General features: G+C 39.5%; 1 protein-coding gene across 6 annotated transcripts in view; it reads right to left on the bottom strand.

Moving 5' to 3' along the window:
• Nucleotides 1-7305: 7305 nt before the first annotated feature.
• The window catches only part of TNRC6C (trinucleotide repeat containing adaptor 6C), a 109820-nt gene continuing 95240 nt past the window's right edge, over nucleotides 7306-21885 (bottom strand). For 5 of the 6 annotated variants that reach the window (XM_074922294.1, XM_074922296.1, XM_074922295.1 and 2 more), the window contains 7 exons: nucleotides 20654-20845; nucleotides 20382-20525; nucleotides 17628-17744; nucleotides 15059-15253; nucleotides 13584-13654; nucleotides 12703-12842; nucleotides 7306-8933 (listed from right to left, as the gene is read on the bottom strand). In XM_074922294.1, coding sequence (XP_074778395.1) covers nucleotides 8573-8933; nucleotides 12703-12842; nucleotides 13584-13654; nucleotides 15059-15253; nucleotides 17628-17744; nucleotides 20382-20525; nucleotides 20654-20845 — 1220 coding nt within the window. In that variant the 3' untranslated portion in view covers nucleotides 7306-8572. The remainder of the gene's footprint in view (nucleotides 8934-12702; nucleotides 12843-13583; nucleotides 13655-15058; nucleotides 15254-17627; nucleotides 17745-20381; nucleotides 20526-20653; nucleotides 20846-21885) is intronic. The other variant, XM_074922299.1, reaches the window with a different exon arrangement.

The raw sequence follows: 21885 nt of genomic DNA, 5'->3' as shown, positions 1-21885 counted from the left end.
AGATTGCAAGAGCTCAGGGATCTGCCCACCGCAGGACGTGAAGCATTTGCAAAGAGGATTTACAGTACTTTGCCTTTTAATTGACAGCTCAACCAATGGGACAAGTGTACAGAACTTTGCTTGATATAATACAAAAGCTTTACAAAATCAAAAGCCTCTTTTAGGAGCCTAGAGACCTGAGTTTGTGCCCTGCTGCTTTCCAGTGCTGAGTATCCAGACAGCCCTCAGGAAAAGACAATGTAAGCTCCTGAATGCTCATACGTTAATAAAACAGGGCTGCTTGCCCAGACGGGCAAAGAGAGGAAACGTGGGGTTTGTTGTCCTGGTATGAAGTTGTGTCACCAGCAGGGAAATGGCAGCGCCTCTCCCTGCCGAGCCTTGGGAACCCGGCCTGGCTCCCCGTGCGGAAGGAGCTGGGCAGAGGCTGGCTGTTCTGGCTAAGGGAAGGCCCAAAGCATCTCCAAAAGAGCAGGAATCTCCACTCTACACAGTGGCTTCCCAGATTTTCTCTGCTCATCCCTGTTAAGGCTCCGGCTCTTAACCACAGGGCAGTAAATTCCAGCATTGCCCGTGCCTCCAATGTCCCTTGCGTTACAGTCTTGTAACCAGTGGGGAGAAGCTGAGGTGCTGATAAGAGATTTCCTTGTTTTGCAGACCATGAACTTCTGGCCTCTGCCATGATGCAGAGTAAAAGACTGGATAAATCCTCTAACTTGGTATTTCCTCTCTCTCGGGTCCCATGTAGGACAGAAGTCGGACACACAACTGATGCCTCTCTGGTCCTACCACTGACTATGAAAACAGCAAAGCATTTTTAAGAATGCATCAACCACTTGTTATGCCAGGTGGAATACTGCCATTTAAATGCCCTGTATTGACAAGAACACTAAGAATAACCCCATTTGGAAAATGGGGTATTTGGCTGCCTAGCCTTGTTGAAGGTTCAGGTGGAAAAGGAGACTTCAGCCATTTCCCTCTAGGTTCGCTTCAGAAAAGTCTCCCTTTCTTCTCAGCTAGAGATGGTGCCCACAGTGGTAAATCTCCAACATCTTAGAATACCTGGATTCTATAAAACAGATAGAAAATCAGTGTTTGAACTATAAGGTGATAAAGATCACTATCTTTACTTGGAGGTGTCTGTACTAGAAGATGACACAACTTCTCACCTATGTACTGGATCTCATTACTCTCCGATATTTCTTCCCTTCCCTATTCCTCCTGCCCCCCCATCTAGGGACAACAACAAAACTTATTGACTTGCACTGTGTCTTAAATTTCATATTATGAAGGTTTAGCTCTTCATGCTTAATCTCCACTAAATGATAAACAAATAGTGTTTTGCTGGAGACAAAGTATTAAGCTTTATTCTGCATCAACCCCAGTTTTAATCTTTCATGGTCTGTGCTTGAAGGCAACACCAAGGGGTCTCCGAGGCCCCGTGCCAGGCTGGAGTCACTTTGCTGGTCCCAAGCACACCATGTCTTGCAGCTGTGTTTCAGGAAAGCCCCAGGAAAAGATATTTTTCAAAGATGCTAAAGCACCCTGGGGAAATGATTTTAAAACTGCTTCCAACTACTCTCCCATCCAGGTTATTGTGCAAGGCAGCAAAAGCTTAAAAAGCAGTTCAGAGAGACAGCACCAAAACATGTATTAGGCATACTAAATAAAGGATATGAGGCTAATGCATAAAGGATATGAAATAAAGGATATGAGACTAATGCAGTTAAGTTGGACATAGCTTTAAAACTGCCTTGCTATGTGCTTATGTTTACATATTGATGCTATAAAGAAAACCATCACTAAGCCAGAGCTATCAGGGAAAACCAATTTGCTGGGTTTTTGTTGGGCTTTGTTTTGTTTTGGTTTTAATTTGAGCAATTTCTAGCTATTTCAGAAATGAAACTCACCTTCAAATCAACTAGATCCTTGTACGCTTCCTTCTAGCCCTGCCCCTGGGCTCTCTGCCCTCCTCACCAGCTTGCCTTTCCACCACCTGTCTCCTACCTTTGATGCTGCACACTTGGACACGTTGGGAAAGTGCAACTCTCCCCCTCCTGGTAGGTTTTCGGAAACTATTCAGCAGTAAAAGCATCGCAAGGTAATCAGAGCTATTTGCTAATTACCACTCTCCTTACAAGCTGCTCCTTCTGACTGCATGATCACCTCAGAAAAGAGAGCAGCCAGGGCTGCTTAGCTAAGGGGACTAATGTCTGTCCCCTCTTCCCTATTTCAGATACTTTATGCTTGTTCTGAATCTCCCACGGAGCACAGGGATTATATTTCTAAGTTGTCAACCTACATACTTCACACTGGTAGAAGCTGCAGTTCTTTACCTGCAGAACAAACATCTTCTCTGCTTTTATCAAGTTTCCTGCCATCTGTAGGGAGAGAAGAGATGGGAAGGAGACAGACAAGTGTCAAAGAAAAGGCAAAAAAAAGTGGGTCCTTGAAATCAGATAAAATAATGAAAAATCTGGGTTTTTTTCCTGCTCTGGTGGGGTACAGACAGTAAAAAATAATTGTAAATGATGAATACTGTAGCAGAAACAAGGAGACCTACTGCAAAAATGCAAAGAGAATCTGCTCCTTTCCAACACTATCAGTAACAAAGGTCTTCAGTCTGCTGGAATACATTTTTTCAGTATAAATTAAGAATAAATTAAGATATATTAAGAAGTCAGCAAAGGATCCAGGAGATAAAACTACAGGGAAATTATAGAGGAAGCTGCCACAGTTTTGAATATTGTCAAGTCCACTCTCCCTGAACAAAACGAACATTTAAAACAATAAACTATTTCATTAACTCCGGACAGATGCAGGCAGCTAGAAGATGGGGGGTGAGGGGGTGGGAATTTCTCATCAAGAGTCAGCAGCCTCGCAGCTAGTTCAAGGCAAGCCACCTTTACTAATAATAGTATTTATTGAAAGCAAAGCAATCTTTCAACTTTGTGTGTTTTATAACATTTTAATAACCCTGAAATCATGACTGCACTGGGACCACGTTTTCATCAGAGAAAATTTACAAGCAACTTGTTTCCAATGCATCTGACAGTAAAAAACAAACACCGGGGGCACACACAGGACAAAGTGTCATATTCATTTCTAATGAAACATTTTCATTAGAGAGAAGAAAACGGTGGGAGCGCGAGGGATTTAAAATGGTCAACTTGACTGTCTTTGCACAGGCTGGATTGGCCGTTAGAGGATGGAGTCTGGCAACTTGCAGCAAGCAATAGTTAACCTGAGAGATTGGGTGTATCCGCTGGAGGAAGACACCTAAACCCCACTAGAACATGGGCACGTTAGTAGTCCGTCCTCCCTCAGGAAAGCTACAATGTGGATGAGTGTTGGAGGTGCCTCTCCCAAATTCCAAGAGCACGCGTGTATTACTGGAAGAGACCCCTCGGGAACGAGGGGGAATGTGAGAGGACAAAAGTTAGGCCGCTCCCATAGACGTTAAGGTTTCGTGGGTACGTTACCGCCTTCGAAGCAACGCAAGGACCTGGGTGAAACAGTCCAAGAGACCTGCAGGGAGCTAACATCGTCCTGTGCGGTCCGTGGACAGGCCCATGGTCTCCTTCGAAATCCCGCTAGAGAGAACACCATGAATCACAGACATTTCCAGACATTTACGGAGCTGTAGATTACCTTGGGGTTTTGCGGGGAACACCAGGCATCCGTACAGTTTACATACAGAGTTCGTTTGAGCTCGATAATCCGATTTTTCAGAACTCCCCTTCCCTGAAACTGGCTATGCAGGACTTGAGCAGAGATTGTACATTCAGCATCAATACAGTGATACAATTAGTACACCTGTCATTTGTACAATGCGTGAACTCTAACAGACATTTAGCAGCAGTTCATATACAATGTCAGGAGATGATCCTACAGGTCACCATGGCAATCTTTGATCTGGTACCACAGGTATGCTCCACACTATAGCTGCCCATAACCCAAATCCTAAAGGCTTTTTTCATTCCATTTCCAGACTCCTCCAACTCCAGTAATTCTTAACATATACAGATATCCATATACATTTTTTAATTAAAATGCTCCTTCACATACACAATCATATATTGAATTATCAAGAACAATAATATATTTCTGGAGCAGAATAGCAAAATGATCTGCTCTGCCAGTGCCACCCACAAACTAGACAAGTAACTAAGAAGAAGTTTGACAGTTTCAGACCACTTAGGAAAGAGAAATTCTCTTGGCCTAAAGACAGGGGAGCCATGCAGTGCAAGTGCCATGGAGGATACAGTAAATGCCATATACAGAAAAACACAAATTGTTAAAAATGTTATCTTGTAAAGATTCTGGAGCATAAGGAGAATCCTTATCATCAGGAGCTATCTTTACAATTTCAGAAATATCGGAGAGCATTAAAACACAGAAAGAGTATGACACTGAAAATAAAAAGAGAAACACAAACACTAAAAGATTGATATTGGCCAAAAGCAACATTTCCTTTAATACACCAGGGTGGATACTAAGTTTTAAGAGCACATCTGATTTACAAAAAGCCATCTCTGCCAACCTTATGGAAGACAAAAGCTCTTGTTAGCTAAAACATCTGACTCCATAATGGCCTTTGATGCCTAGGCAAACAAAACCCAGGGACACCGAAACTGAAAGCCCTCCTTCCTAAGGAAAAAAAATACAAACCCAACAACAACAACAAAAAAGGAATGAAAAGAAGGAAGGCAACTCTCTTCTAAGAGTTTCATTATAAACACCTGAGGGGAAAAAAAAAAAAAAAAGGAGATGAGAGGGGAAGCAGTTCACAGTAAAAAACAACTGTGGCAACAGCTGTGGTGCAACTTTGGGGCAGTATCAATAAAAAAATGAGCAGAACAGGCTTCAGACTGGATATTTCAGCTATTTGGTAACAGAACTTAGCCTACTTTTTAACTGTATCCTATCTGCCAGCAAACTGCAAACTCCCAAGAGTTGTTGGGGTCCCCCCGCCCCACGGGTTTTCCTTATGAAAAGCCCAGGTTTGACAGAGTCGCGACAGCACAGGGCTGCAGCCGCAGCGCAGGGAGGGTTGATGGGGCTCTGAACTGCTTTCTGAACCCAGTTCTTCACGTTAGTTCTATTCCTTCTCAAATGAATTAGTGGAATGAGTTTTGCTGTGCAGACTCGTACCTACCGGAGCCCTGGGGCAGAGCCGCTGTGCACCACGCTTTCAGCACGGCTCACCCCAGTGCCACCAGGAGGTGAAGAACTGGTTTGATGGAGGCAGGAGCAGAACGGGAGCTCGTCGTTAGACAAGGGAGATGGAGCAAGTTTGGGTCCCTCCACGAGCCTTCTGTGATTTGCCTCCTATGCCTAATGTTAGCCACTGTAAATATCCTCCTTAATTTCAAAATTTGAAAGGCCAAACATGAAAATACTTTGGTGTTTCGACCCTATTTACGGGCTATTTGCCCATCTCATAAAATTTAGTGGAACTGGCCATGTAGAACTAGAGACACCCAGATCCAGAAAATGGGAGGCTACGAGGTGACTGAATGCTAGAGCTAGAGAGGAGCCTTCAGCCTCGCAATAGTCCAAGTGTTAACAACTCATCTACTGCATAACTAAAGACATGAATAAATGAGAAAAACATAATTCTAACCAAAAAATGATTACTGCTTTTTATGCATCACTCTTTTGGATGCGATACACAAAGCGTTCATGGTACAAGCTTATGAAAATGCCATCACCAACAAGCACAAATCATGTGACTACACTTACAGGAGTGATTTGCCTGGCTGTACACTTAATTCTCATTAATATTGAAAAAGTTAAACTTCTTCCATGAAATACCTTAACAGATTTAACAATATATATATTTTTTTAGTATCCCCTGCACAAAAGAAAAGTACACATTATTTGAACAGCCAAGAAAAAACTGCAATTTATTAAGTTTCAAAGAATCTTCGTACTCTTGAAAGCAACTTTCGGTGCATGTTCTTTAACAATCACATTCTATGAGGAGAATAAACATTAAAAGCCACAATTGTTGTTTTTTTTTTTTTAAATCTCAGAGTTACAGACATCTTTAATTCAAAAGGAAAGGCCAAAAAAACCAAAACCCCAAAACAAAACCCCACCCACCCTTAAACAGAAATTTTCATTCCCAATTTTAAAATATCAGGAGTTTTTCTACAACTCAATGCTAAACTTCAGCATGGAAAATTGTATGTAAACACGCACATACACACATACATATTTTATATAAGCGTGTGTATATATATATAAAATATATATGTAGGAGGCGTGTAATGGCAATGAGATGCAATTACTCTGAGGAAAGGTTATTCAGCTAAATACACTACTAAAACTTGAGAAAAAAAAACAAGTCTTGAACCCAGTTTGTGCATAGTTCATGATCCTCTATAAAACCAGCTTTTGTTAATTTGCAATCTTGCAGGACCCTTTAAATCTGATAAAACCATTAAAAAGCTAATCTTAAAAAAAAAAAAAAAAAAAAAAAAAAAAAAGTAATGCACAAGTTTCCTGATCCAAGCAGGCAGGGAGCACAATGTTCATATAATTTTTAAAACATACTTGAAGTGTATGTTATTCCATTGTCTTTCTTCCTTTCAAAACAATCAAAAACATTGATCTTTTTTAAACATAAAGCGATTTTTTAATATATAAAGCACTCTTCAAACATCTATTTCTTTTGAGTCCATTATTTGGTAAATATGTAACTGCTACACATTAGATTAGGTATTTTCTTCTTTCTTACTGTCTTTTTTTATTTTATTTTGTTTTTTAATAATATCTTCAGTGCTAGGAGTTGGGTTTTAAAAATACATGAAATGGTGTGGAGTTGCTCCTCGGGAAACCCGGCTTTCCTGAGACATCTTCCACCATGTGCAAGATAGTGATCACAAAGTTTTCGCCACTTTGACGAAGAGGAGGAAAACAACAACAAAAATAGTACACAGCAATGGCCAAAGAAAAGAATAATACAACAACACTGTTCAATCCCAGAGCTCTGAAGTAGCATATCTTCATTCTGAAAATAGTTTTCTTTACGATGGAAGTCTTTTTTTTTTTTTTTTTTTTTTTTTAATTCCTTTTTTATTTTAAAGTTTGAATGAGAAAAAAAGGTCTGTAAACAGGTGGGAGCCAAAACTCCTGGCTCCTCCAAAAGCAGTCAAAACCTATGTCCAAGTGCTTGTTTCTGTTCCTGCTTGCAAGGGAACTATCAACTCTTTACAATTATCTATGGCCACAGTTCAACAAGAGTATTTTTTTTAAACTTTATATTCCGAATGGAAAAATGGTGCAATACTCCGGTAATAATTTTCTTGCATTAGTCCACAATAAAAAGCCGCTAAAGGTAGATATACATATTATTCTCCAGAGATACACACTGTAATTTTTAAAATGCGATAAGAGTCCTTGAGTAAACATTTACACGTGAATTGTCGCCGGCCCCTTCTATCAGTTTCTTTTTTTTTTTTTTTTTTTTTCATTTTTAACATTATAGGATTAGCTACAAGAAGGGCTGCGGACACTCAGTGCAAAGTTAGAAGCTAATAACAATTAAACATTTGACCAATGAGCAAATAAAAAGCATATACTGAATAAAAGGAAAAAATTCACACTTTTAGTTAAACCACACATGGGCACACACATACACGCACACACACATACACACAAGCACACTCACATACATACATCTGTTCCAACAAAAACATATAGTCTGAACGTTAAAAAAAATTCGTAGAGCCTGTTTTTTTGTGTACTGATGCCGACCTGGAAGTGTAATAATTAGACTTAAAAAGTGTTCACATTTTGTTATTGGCCTGCTGGATTCAAGTATTTGCATGTTGATATGTTTTTTTTTTTTGTCCTTTTTTTTTTTCTTTTTTGTGGTTTTTTTTTGTGTTTTTTGTTTACTTTTTATATTTTTGGGATTAAAAAAATGACATGAAAAAGTAATGAAACAAGGGTAATGTGCATAGGCAGATCCATGGGAGTAGTGGACACAGAGATACCCCAACCCTGCCCTCCCTCCCCCCCGCTCAACCTGTACAGTCAATAATTACCATTCAGATTCATTACTTTTCTGTACCAATGGTAAATATCACACTTCACCCTTTCTGATTACTGGGTCCGCCTCTGGTAATGTGCATAATAGTCACAGGCTCATTTTAAATAGGCTTTCATTTCCCCTTCCCCCCCCCAGTTGATAAAATAACCCTTTCCAGCCCAAATTCTGAAAAGTGCCCTTCATGATAGACCTATTCTAAGCAGCTTTTTATACTTTGTTTTGAAAATCACCATACAAACATAAAAAGACAACATAAAACAAAAAGCCATGAAAAAAATAAAACCTGTCATTAGCATGTGACACTGACCAAAAGTAGCCCATACTGTTTCATGAACAGTTCACAAGGACTTCTGCAGTTTCATATTCGATATTGGACAGAGGTACTAAAAAAGGGCTGCCAGTCTGATCTGTTAAAGCTGGATTCTTCATCAAGCCCGGGACTGGAAAGGGTTACAATTTTTATTTTTCCTTTAGTGCTGATGATTGTTATTTCCATTTTGTTTCTCTTGTTTCCTAGATGGACTCCCCACTGAGAAGATCACCCGGAAGAAGAGTATTCAAAGGTGTCGGGCTTCCGATAACTCTGCCGTCGTCGGTGCTCGGGGGTCCCCAAAGGCTGCTGGAGTACTGAGGCACCCCACCCCACAGCAGGTCGCTGCTCCCCTTGCCCCCCAGGCAGGGAGTGTTCCAGTGGCCGGCGTCGTTGCGCACCAAGCCATGAGAGCTGCTCGAGGAGCCCAGGCGCGTCTGGTTGGTTCCAGTGTTGGACTGCCAGCTGGAGGTGGGCGGCAGTGGCTGGCCTTGTGCTAAGAAACGGTTGACTTCTTCTTCACCAGCAAACTCGGCCAGGATGGTAGTGTTTCCCAGGACACACCTGAGGGCAAAAACAAAAGGTGCAGCGACATGAAACGAGGGGTGCAAAGGGCGCTGTTGGACATATCCCAGATGGATGTAAATCCATGTTCCCCCAAGCTGAACTGGAGGTGACGAGTTATGCCACACCTGCTCACTTTTAGCAATCCCAGTCTCTTAAACAAAGACTTTTCATGAAGTTCAATAAGGCCGAGTGCAAGGTCCTGCCCATGGGTCAGGGCAATCCCAAGCATAAATACAGGCTGGGTGATGAATCGATTGAGAGCAGCCCTGAGGAGAAGGACTTGGGGGGATTAGTGGATGGAAAACTGACTGTGAGTCAGCCAGAGAAAGCCAACTGTGTCCTGGGCTGTATTCAGAGCAGTGTGGCTGGCAGGGTGAGGGAGGGGATTGCACCCTTCCGCTCCGCTCTCATGAGACACCCCCCCCCACCCCCACAGTGCTGTGTCCAGCTCTGGGGGCACCAACAGCAGAGGAGGCCACAAAGATGCTCAGGGGCTGGAGCACCCCCTGTGAGGACAGGCTGAGAGAGTTGGGGGGTTCAGCTGGAGAAGAGAAGGCTCTGGGGAGGCCTTAGAGCGGCCTCCCAGGGCTGAAAGGGGCTACAGGAAAGGTGGAGAGGGAGTCTTGATCGGGGGTGTAGGATAGTACAAGGTGTTACGGTTTTGAACTGAAAAAGGGCAGATTTACATTAGATATTAGGAATAAATTCTTCCCTGTGAGGGTGGTGAGGCCCTGGCACAGGTTGCCCGGAGAAGCTGCGGCTGCCCCCTCCCTGGAAGGGTTCAAGGCCAGGTTGGACGGGGCTCTGGGCATCCTGGGTGAGTGGAAAGTGCCCCTTCCCACAGCATGGGGGTTGGACTAGATGATCTTTAAGGTCCCTTCCAACTCAAACTGTTCTATGATTCTCTGTCCTATCTTCTATTCAGCTTTCTACATCCATAGGTAAACACATAAAGCCCTATGTGTGGAAACCACCTCATTTAACTGACATGCATCATGGGAGACTGTAGTCTATTTAGGCATAAAGATATAAGCATACCAGCAGTATCAGTAACAAATAATGCAAATAAATTTATAATACACTTCCAAAACCTCTTCACATTAATTTGTCATCAAAGAATATATTACAGTATTTAAATCCTGCAACAGATTCAATCATTTGCTGTGTATTTTTAAATCAACTAATCAGGAAAAGAAGTCTCTCTCTGGGTTGGTTGGTGTTTTTTTGTTTGTTTGGGGTTTTTAAAAAAAATATAAATATATGAACAGAATAAAATTCAGACATCTTGCACCTCAGGATGTCTACAGCCACACACTTGATGGTAACTTTCTAGTTACAGCAAAGGCTGAAATGCTGTTTCTCAGTCTGTGCTCAAGCACCTGGTAACACTGCTTCCTTTCTCCACTTTTACTTCTGCATAAATGTTGTAGCTCTTCTTTCTGAGCACTGGGCAGTGGGATCTGTAGTAATTAAGGCACTTTGCTTCACTGAGAAGATACAAAATGTAGATCCAACAATGCATCATATAATGCAGCAAAGGGAAGCTCCAGACCATGAGGTCCTTTTTAAAATATTCTCAGAAGGCTTAGGAGACTCAGAAAAGTTAGAGAATCCTTTTTTCACATGTAACTTACAAATATGCTTTCATACCTTTAAAGGTCTTAACTCCATCACAATGCTTAACTCTTCAATGTACAGTTCAACTCTACTGCGCCTAATGCTTATTCCTGATTTTGTTTTAAAAATATTCTTGAAATGCACTGGTTGTGTTGGGAACATAGTCTCAGCATCTGTACTCCAAAAATTGATTTTTACTTCAATGCAACTCACCACTCATCCTGCAAAGTCGAAGATTTTGTCTTTCCTCCTCCCCCACCCTGTTTCCTGAAACCTCACTTTTTTAAATAGTATGCTTAAAATTAATTTCCTTTGTATATGTTTGACGAGAATAACTGCATGACTAATGCCATGGATGTAGACTTCTTCCAAGAACCTAATTTTATTTTCTTCTAGAATGCATTTTGCAACCCAAGATCTTTTAAAGAAGAATGGAAAATAAATCTACCTGGTACTGTGCCTAAACCTCCAGGTTCTCTGTGTTAGTTCAGTCTCACCGCTGCGTGGCATGTAAATCTGAACACAGACACGAACAAACAGCGCTTTCGTTGGAATACAACTGTGTTTACAATGGCCATTGCCCCTCACCACCTGACCACAGCCACTGGTTTGGAAGCACTCAGTCCACAAGCTGGGTTTGTGCAAATGCTCCTTGCTGAAAATCACTCCTCAAGAATTTCTACCTTTACTAAATATGTAAGCGAAGAGATCCAGAGTCTTTGAAAACTACTCATTCTTCATAAAATTTTAAATTATTTTCCAAAAAGTATTAATCATTGCTGCTCCTAATTTATACGCCAAAAAAACCCCTCATAACCAGAGATAGGGAATGTGAGCAAGCTATTCTCCTGTCAACCCAGATGGAATCTGAAACTTGGCTCTGCGATGTATTATTTTGCAGTGATCAAGTCGATGTAAACATTTATCTGTGAAACTGATAGTGGCTGATACCTCTTGGAACTCTAATACTGTCCTGTTGGCTTCCACAGATCCCATTGTGATTTACCACTGTCACCCTGCCAGCAAACCAAACAGAGAGAACTCGACCCTTTTCATTCAGGGAGGGCTGTCCTGTCCTTGCCAGCAGTGTAACTATAGTTATGCCACAACCTATTAAAAAAACAATTTAAACAGAGGCCTTCCAGATCACTGATATGCTAGGAAATTTACATTTACATATCTGAAATAAGCACTTATCTTTAAACTCATATATTAATTTTGCCTTTGGCATTGTTTCTTTTACTTGATGCCTGCATCTAAACTGATATAACTAAGATGGGTCAATTTTTCATCTCCAATTGCTCCAAATGCTGCTTTGGAATATTTAATTAAGGAATGGTCAACAGTTAAAAAAGCAACACAGGCATTAATATAATTATTATTACTACACTTTCTGTTAATCGATTTCACAATGGGAAAGTAGTTGCAACTTTACACATGGAGTAACCATTGCTCCTAAATTTCTAAGTATAGGGAAGGTAATCAGGCCAGTAGTACAGCTAGTTCCAGACAATGTTTCTGCTATGATCAGTATTTTTCTTTATACTCATGCTATAACCTGTTGAGAAAGAAAATTGCTTTCCAACTCTTAAGCACCTATGTATTCTTTTGAAACATGAGCATTCTTAATCCTCCCTCTATTGTCACTGATTTTATCTACGCCAGGTCTTGCATAGTATGTCAATTAGTCCCAAGGATTTAAAAACACCTAAAAAGCACATTTTGTTATCACACATTTCTTCAGTTTCTTTCATAACTCCTTTTAAAAAGGTGACCACCATTAACACGTTCATTATTTATCATCATTTAGTCCTTTCCGTTGCTCTTTAAAGCTAAAACCTTGTCTCATGTTCTCTCAGCTTCCTTTGGAATTCTTATCACACCTTACAAATTCTTTGCAACCTTATATGAGAAATCCTTACTGACCACATTAGTAATGACAAATCTAGTATCAAGTTTTGTAATGACCTCTTATTCAGTAGTATATGAGTATCTAGTCCTCAATTACTTTTTCTCTTTTATCATTACATAATTTTGAAAATCAGATTAAACTAGTGATCAGTTCCAAGTCCTAGTAAATAAATGCCTAAGAAAATAGTTTCTGAGATAAACCTGGGTTCATAACAAAGGAAAGAGAAAAGAAACGTACATATGCAGAGACTTCTGGGCCTTGGCTGCTTCTTCCTTGGAACTGTATCGGACCACAGCATTCCCTTGCGTCAGGTTCAAGTGGAATGTTATCAGAGGGCCATGTTGCAAACACAGTGTCCGCAGTGTGGAACCATCGATCTGGTAAGAGGGAAGGCAGGGAAATGGTTATCTGTATTTTTGTGATTTTACCTTAAATGCTTGTTAACTAAATAAGTTTTAAAAGCTAGAGAGTTAAGTACAGGTGAAAGGAAAAAAAAGTTTTTCTTCTGTAAGAATTTAATTACACGTTTATCAGTGTCTTCACTGAGTGAGACATCCTGTCTTTTTAAGGCTTCTCTACAGTCCAGTGCACAAAATTTCCCAATTTAGGTGATAGAAATTATCATTAGTCCACAAAAGTCCAGAAATAAGTCAAAGGAAAAACACACTGTTCACAAATATAACTAAATTTTCCCCAAGATAAAATTGGATGTCTACATTCAAGGCTTTGTGACTTATGTTTTTCTGTGAATGATACTAGTGGAGGACTAGAGGATTTGACAGACTTAGGAGAAGAACAACAAAAAAACCAAACCACCACCCACAGGAAAAGCAGATTTAGTATTTCTGTATCTGCTTTAAAAAACATCATTCACCTCCATACTTACACATACATAAATGATGCACACTGAATGACTCATTACAGTCTTAAAAGTTGATACTTGATTTGACAGCACTTTGAAAACTTAAAAAACTCCCTGTAGAAGACAGACACTTGTAATCAATACAGAATAATAATTTTCCCTTCAAACGAACCAAATGACCAAGGCTGATAAATGTTCTTATCTCTTAAATGTGACAAGTCTCTTTTCATAACTAGTTATGTACAATTCTATTTACCTGGGGTGTGAGGTTTCGAAGAACCAGCCAGCTGCTTGTTCTCCCTGAGCTGTCAGTACTCCATGCAGAACCTACAATACAAATTCCACAACAAAACATTTTATCATGGTGTGGAGAGCATGTTACAAGAAGAAAACTTATCTGGAATCACAACATACTAGCAAGCGTTACTGCTACTGAAAACAAATCCTACAGCGGTTTCCTCACGTCTTGATTTATTGTCATCTTTGGAATGAAAAGCTGCTGAGTGAAAACCTGCTTTTGTTACATTTAAAAGATCTGTGGCATTTTTCACGTTCCCACAATAACCATTAGAAAACTAGCAGATGCAGGTATGACACTGCAACAAACTGCATCTTCAAGTTACGTTAGAATTAATCTGGAAGACACATTTTAAAAGCAATTCAGATGTCCAAGCTCAGATTGCTGCTTGCTATTAAAGATTTTTACAGCACTGCAGCATTCTGCTATCTTGCCAATGATAGATTAATGCATATGACTTATTCAAAACATATTTCCGCACTGACAGTGTTCTGATTAAAGATACAAGGACATAACCAACAAAACCTGCTTCTTCAACTTCAGCCTGGTGTTTTACAATGAGAAACTGTACAAGCTTGGTATTTATGAGTGGCATTTGAGAAACCGCAGTACTTCTGTAGTCACAGGCGTGACCACACTCAGGCTCCAGGGGGAATCCTGGCATCAGCAATATCTGCCCACCAGGTGGGGTTTTGTGAAGAAAACAGAGACAAAATAAATGGCAAGAGGAGGGAAGAACGTTTAATTCTCAAGTAAGTGGAGGCAGATTAATAGTCAGCTTTATAAAATAGGTGTCATACTTTAGAAGCTGACAGTACTTCATAAACAACCATTTTATATATATATATATGTGTGCATATTTATATTGCCAGATCCATGGTTTCTCCTATTTATATTTAAACAACACAACACCACCTGAGAAAAGAGTCTGCATGAAAAAATTAAGACATTCCCTGATGGCCCTGCAATGCCATCAGGTCCTAAATGCTTCACATCTACGCTCCAAAAATGTGTTCCATATTACATTTCATGGGCTGATTCACTTATCTTGTACACAGATCATACCACAAAACAAGAAACACGTTTAAAATATATTTTTAGAAATTGAAGAAATGGAAAAAAAGTCCTAGTTGGAAATAATTTGGCAATTCCTATGTAAAACTGCTAATATGACCACCTGAAAGATGACAGCTTCATTTACAACTTATCCTAACTAAAATGAACAGACATGAACTTCATCCCCAAAGCAGACACAATCTGATGATCCTGAAGGTCTTTTCCACCCTAGATGATTCTTTGATTCTGTAATACTTGCATTAAACCTCAAGTTTCTGGAATCTAATACACAGCTATGGGGTGCCTCACAGAACAAAAGCAAACCATTATTAAAAAGGTGGCACTGCGGTGTTACAAAACACAGAAGTCAAGAGTACCAGAGGAGTAAGAGCTGGTCCAACCCAGGGGACTGGCACCCCATGTAGATGATGGCTTGGTGTTTGTTAAGCCTGGAGGTGGTCTCGTAGGAGCAGTAGTGTTTCTGGGTACCTTCCATAGTTCATGGGACAGAGAGGCTTGTGTGTGAGAGATTGGGCCAGAGGACCACGTAGACTTGATGTCTGACAATTTACCTGAAATAGAAAAACATAAATTTGTGTATTTTTAGTTAGCAACAACTGTTAAACCAAGTTGGATGGGTAATCATCAAGCTTCTGCTCTGACTATATTCTTCCAACTTTTCGGGAGAGAAAAGAATAGCATCCAGTGAGATAAATCCTCTGTCCCTTGAACCTACTTACCCTAGTATTTACACTTTCAAAGAATTTTGTATTTAATGAATCTCACACCTGATACATATACACTTCCTTTTTTAAAATCTCCTACTATTTTGCTTTCATGTAAAAGACAATACATGAAAAAAGACCAGGAAATTACTTAAGTATTTGAAATTGAATTTCATCAAAACTATAATGAAACACTTAAAGATTCTCTCTCTCAAAGGTTTAATAGAACTTAACCACTCTTTCTTACTCAAGTCATTTTATCTAATATAAAGTAAGCAGTGTATCAATACGTTCTTCTGATATATTATTAAAATTCCAAAGATCAAAGACCAACAAAAACTGTATTTCTGAATATTCAAAGTAACAGATACTCTTTTTTCCAAGTGTCTTTGAGAAAAAAGAAGTCTTCAGAACATTAGGCCAACGCACAACCTGTCACTCTTCGTAGCTTTTTACTGTTCAGCTTGTTATTTCCCTAAACAGTTTTTAAACTATTTTACTACAGTTTCTGCCAAATCAGAGTTTTATAAAATAATACAAAAACTAAGAACAACAGTTTAGCATTCAGAGTGGCAGACAAAATTGATTCCAACTATGGATACCACAACAAAATCCTTTATTCACCTTTAGACTTACACATCCCTGCCTTTCTTCCTTGTAGTACCAACATATGTGGAGAAATTTAAGAGTCCAATTTTCTTGGCACAACACAGTCCCATGGCTACTAACAGCAGCAGCACATTTGACTGGAATGGACAGTCACATCACTGCATCTTCTGCCAGAGCAAATGGTATTGTGATTATGCTGCCTTAATGCTTTAATGTTGATTGCAGACAGTAAGAAAATATTTGGTCTGACAAAGTCCAAGATGCAAAAGTCTTGTGATTTCTTTTTAAAACCAGATTTGAACTGGGAGATAAAGCTTATCCTGAATCAGTGCTTTGCATGAGGCAGACACTGAGGATTTTTTATTAGTCCTTAAAGCCAAATTTACCAGTCACCAAATCACAGCCTCAGTTATATACACACATGCATTCCTCAAATTGCCTCCACTTATTTGTATCATTTAACTCAATGTTTTTATACCGAATCGTAACAATTTAAGTGAAAGGGCAACCACTCTCCCATCTTCTTGCAAACTGTAGCAACAAAAATAATTTGACGATGATGACAAAGACATTAACAAGGGTAAAATTATGGGGAGGAATGGGAGAAAGTCTGAGTTTTACAACTCAGAGCAGCTCAGCCTGTGATGCAGCACATGATACATGCACATTACCACAGATTAGACGTTGCTATGTCACGACTTTTTATGGGGTTAACACAAAGATTAGATGACACTGCAAAAAAATAAAGAGCAAATAAAGCAGAAATGTACGCCAGATAAAAAAAGCAAGCCATTCCTTTCTTTTCCTTTCATTGGAGTAAACCATTTCAAACAAACCGTTTTTGTTTTGCATTTTTCAATACAACCTGGAGGCTGCAGCTTCATTTATTCAAAGTGAAAGGTTTTCATTGATTAGATATGAAAATGCTAATGCAATCCATACAACGGTTCCAACACATTTTTATAATGGGACAAACTGGATATTTAGGCAGCCAAGTTCACAAGCAGTTTCCATGATTTGCAGACAGAAATGCTCCAGAATGCTCATTAAAAAGAATGGGGTAATTATTTAGACCATCTACAAGCTCAGCCATATAGGGGAGCATCAGACTTTGGATTGACTTTTAGAAGACATTTAAAGAGCCCCCAAACCCAACCCCTCCACAGCCATGCAGAGTGCCTCCTTGAGGTACTACTACTGTTTTTCCTGAGCTGAAGATGGTTCACTTTTAACAGTGAGTTTATTAACAAAAATTTTCTACCAGCTCTCACTGGAAGGGTCTAGTAGGGGAGTTTCTACTGATGTCCTAGATAATAGAATATTTCTCCTCAAAGTTCCAATGGAAATGAGTCATTCAGAGATCTCGATGCCAATACAGAGTGACAGCATGTGGCACCATGTGGAATAAATATATTTTTCCTTAACACAGTTCCAGGAATACCATCCAACACTCACCACCAAAGAGCTGCCAGGAGAGCTGCCTACCTAACACAGGACTAAAAAAATATGCTTCTGTCTATAGTAGCACTACTGTAATAACTGGGAAAGCACTTTCTAGGGCCTTTTCTCAGAATGCAGAAGGATGTGAAAGTAGAAAGGCCATGTTTCGTACCTGCAATGCTAGGTGCGGATGCAATGCTGCTGAAAGAGCTACTGTAGCCGGAGGCACTAAGCGGCCAGGCACTCGATGAAGGCAGCGTGGCATTCTGAGATGATGTTGGGGATGACCCTGCAGAACCAGCAGAGAAGCAACTAAGAAAGATGGGCATATGATGTCTGGTGTGACATAAGCAAATCTATTATGTGAAAATACAAACCATGCAAGGCATTTTTCCTTAATCAGCCTGGTCTCTGAAGTCTAGGAATGAAATGTTATAGAAAGCATGATAAAGGAAGCAGAAGTCTTTAGTAGGAAAGAAAAGAAAGCTGGCACAGTAGCAAATGTACTAGCGCCTGTGCAGAAGATAAATTCTGCGTTTCCTTTAAGATACGTGACTCTCAAAAAATCAGCATTAAACTGTTTAGTCTCAAGGAACAGGCTTCATTTACAAAGGTGCTCTGGTGGCTGCCTTAAGCAATGGCAACTGTAGATGAGCATAGATGTATATGATAAACTAACCTCTTACCATGGGTGATTTGTCCTAAATTACTTGAGGTAAGCACTTCTCCTGCAACCTAATGCCCACAAACATTTTTAGATTTTTGCAGACTTTCAGTAAAGCACGGATATATTTTAGCAATCTCTTCTCAAACTGATAACATGAAATGAAATAGCTTGAAACCGTCGTGGTAAATCACTTACAATCTGAGGAGCTATCTAAGCATACGTACAATTTTCTTACTGGCAGCAAATGAAAGAAACTGAACATAAAATCAAATATCTTCTTTATAAAGACCAGAATAGCTGGAAGTATTCTCTCTAGATACCAACAAAATTAAGTGTGTACCCTAGGTGACTTATCATTCCTGACATACAGAGATGAACTGTGATACTGGAACATATTTAACTGACTAATAAAAACATATGTGAGTTCTTCGGAAAAGAGCGTTGTACTGAGGTAGAACGGAGTAAGTGAAAGGACAATCTCGTCCCTCAGCTCAACAAAAAACACAGGCTGTATTTTCAACTGGAACAGCAACCAACCAAACTTTACCTTATCCAGACTCACTGCACTCCAAAGGACACCAATGCAGACTCAGTCTCAAGCAAAATAACTCGGTATCAAGGCCTTCTCTGGAAATAATCTATTTCCCAGGTAGGAATTATATCAGATTCAAAGGCCCATATGCTCACAGAGCTGAAACGGTTCCTGGTGCCACATGGCTAAGACTTTCAGCTCATGGTGGCTGACCCTGCAACGCTTCATTAGCAAACAGTGTAAAGCAAAAATCAACCCAAAAGCTTAGGTTTTGTCTCTTTCTAAGTGTACAGTGCAAGGATGCTATACACTACTGTCTAAATGGAGATCAGCTCTGTTAATACAACCCGTGTACTTCAAGCTGCAGTATTCAGAACAGTCTTTTCCTGGCAGCATGTCATTAAAGCACCAATCTCATATGGAGCGGTACTGACAATAACAGGTATTTTACCTAGAAAAAAACACCTAGGTTATACAAGCATAAAGAAACAGGTTCAGCAACTACACTTTTTATTAAAATTATATTATTAACAAGATAAAAAGCTAATCAGGACCCCAACAGTCACTACTTTTCAAAAGGTTTTGGCTCTTGAGTGCCTGTTTACTTCTCACAGTAAAAGCTAGGCTTTTGACCTAAAGGGACTATTTCTTGGGTGCACCATACCTCAACTGTGACTAAATTATGTCTTTATGCTTTTCTTATTATAACTTCAAACCATCCAGGCTGCCTGCCCCTTGAAGTACATTTGGGTCATTAGAAGTTAATTCAACATTACTCATGCACACAAACACTTCATGTTTCAACTTAAAGATTGCTTTCTGGTAAGAGACAACTAAAATCATTCAAGACAATGAAAACCCTTGCTTCCTTTCCCTCATGTTTCACAGCCCTTTGCCTGAGTTAACAAGCCCAGAGCTGCAAACAATTTAGATTTACAATCTACACAGGTATCACAGATTTAACTACTAGAACAAAATCCACGTTTTTAATCCCGACAGGTCCTTCTTTACAACCTGATTACACTATTCCTGTGCATATTAAAGTGCTCTATCAGAGTGCAGATAACTTGCCCATCTTGGCACACTGATCACAATTAAGCCAAGCCACCTTTCCCTTGATCCAGTTTCAGTACATCTAGTTAACAAGTAGCATAGTCCCAATGGTTTTCTGTTTTAGAAAGGACCTTTTTAATTCTGGAGTAAGCACTGCCAAGACAAAAGCCATGGAAATGGCACTGGGAAATACTAGTTTGCTAGTCAATTCCCTATTCTTTTCTTTAATGATTTTGGGGATAAACAGCTCTGATTCATTTTGCTGATTGATCTTCTAACAGAGCTACAATAAATTAGTGCCTCAGCAACAACTGTGCAACTTTTGTATTCTGTCTTCTGAGTATTTCGCAAGGTGTCTGTAAGAGGTTAGTCAGTATGGAGAGAGAAATCTTGTTCAAAACAAATTATTACAGCTTACAAAAACTTCCAGTGACCACAGAAGTTTATATTACGTCTCCAATATAAAAATATTTACATTCCCATGGAAACCCAGAAACTTCTTAGTCCCGTATTTAAATCAAGTATTTCTGGATTTTCAGTGAAACTTAAGAGCAGAATAATTATTATATTAGGATTACACGCAAAAATATACTACATCTGTTAATATATGATGTCAACTTCCTTGGAAAGAAAATGAAAGTATACACAGATGTGAAGGTCATTTGTGTGTTTACCTCCACTCTTGAGAAGATAGCGATTAACATCCTGTATTGTGGTGTTTATAGTAGGCCCAGTTGGAACACTTCCAGGAGTAACATCGGGGTCATTTTCAGGATCAATATTCTGTAGTCCTTTCCATGGCACTCCTGGATGGAACTCTGTTTAAAATATAATAAAAAGAAGAATATATAAAGTTGTAATTCTCCAAAGTTCTTCTGTATTAGAAGGTATGAGGATTCAAGAAATAAAACCAACAATTTAACACAAATGCTTTGTATTTTGTTACCTGGTGGCCAGTTTATGCTGGAGCCATTGGAAATTTTATCACTATCGGTTTTGGCACGTGACCAGCTGTGAGGAACAGCTACAGGTGGACTGGCGGGTGACTCACTGTTTTGAATCAGATCATACCGGCCATAAGAGTCATCAATGGAGGACTTTCCCGGAGGACCAATACTTAAACCTCCAGGTATAGCACCTGTAATGAATGAAATGGAAAGGCTTTGTTTAGGAGTGGGACTAATATTGGGTATGGAATTTCATCAGTCCCTAGATTTTGTTATTATTTTCTTTTTTTCTTTCTGCATTACAAAGATAAAAAAGAAAATTAAAGTGTAAACACGTTAAAACAAAGCTTAACAGCTGCTGAAGCCTTACTAGGAATTACAGCTGAAGAGATACATTGCTGGTACAATCTAGACACTCAAGTTCAAGAAATTTGCATTACATTACTGCCAAGAAGAGACCAAGTAATTCAAATCATTACACTGATGGTAAACAGGAATTTGCTCAGACAGCATACTAAGGAATATCACTGCAGGCAAGCCCTCTTCTCACCCTTCTCTAGGTATTCATTGCTGATGGGATGGATGATTTGAAATGGCCATTCTCATGTTCCTACAAATTATCAAACAACAATTTGGCACAGGCAGTACAGGTACTTGCAGAATAAAAAACTATTGTAAAAGAAATAATTCACACTGCTCATAATAAAATCCAGGATACAATGAAGTTAACAGAGCACCATGTTCTAACAGAATAAACTTGGTACAGGAAATAGAGGAATAAACGACTCGGGATACTGGAGGTGTTAGGGATAAAGGTGTTCAAACAGATTAGCAATAACTTCTGGAAAAATACGAAGTTTGTGCTCCTAACTCCCAGGGTGGGTAATTATGTAATCCATCATGCCTTTATACAGGACTGACTGTGAAAGGTTGATGATGCTGGAAAAACTGTGGGAGAAAGCCAATGTAAAGTTTTTTTGGATTGCAGGTATGCAGATCTGGAGTAAGGGGAAGCCTGTGGGACTTGTTTTGCCAACACTAATGGCTTGTTTTACTTGAACTCCATGTTCTGAGCAACAAAATTTAGCAAATGAGAAAAAAACATTCCTACATTGCATGTAGGAAGTGATAGCAAAAGCTTCAGTGCATTGCTGAATGTGACTGCAGAAACCATCTTAAAAATATCACAGTCTCAAAGGGCACTTTGTACCAACCATTTATGAGCACTTAC

This window comes from Athene noctua, chromosome 18 (genome assembly GCF_965140245.1).
Source record: "Athene noctua chromosome 18, bAthNoc1.hap1.1, whole genome shotgun sequence".
Classification (NCBI taxonomy): Eukaryota; Metazoa; Chordata; class Aves; order Strigiformes; family Strigidae; genus Athene; species Athene noctua.
Note: the sequence above shows the minus strand (reverse complement) of the source record. Positions and strands in the feature narration are given on the sequence as shown.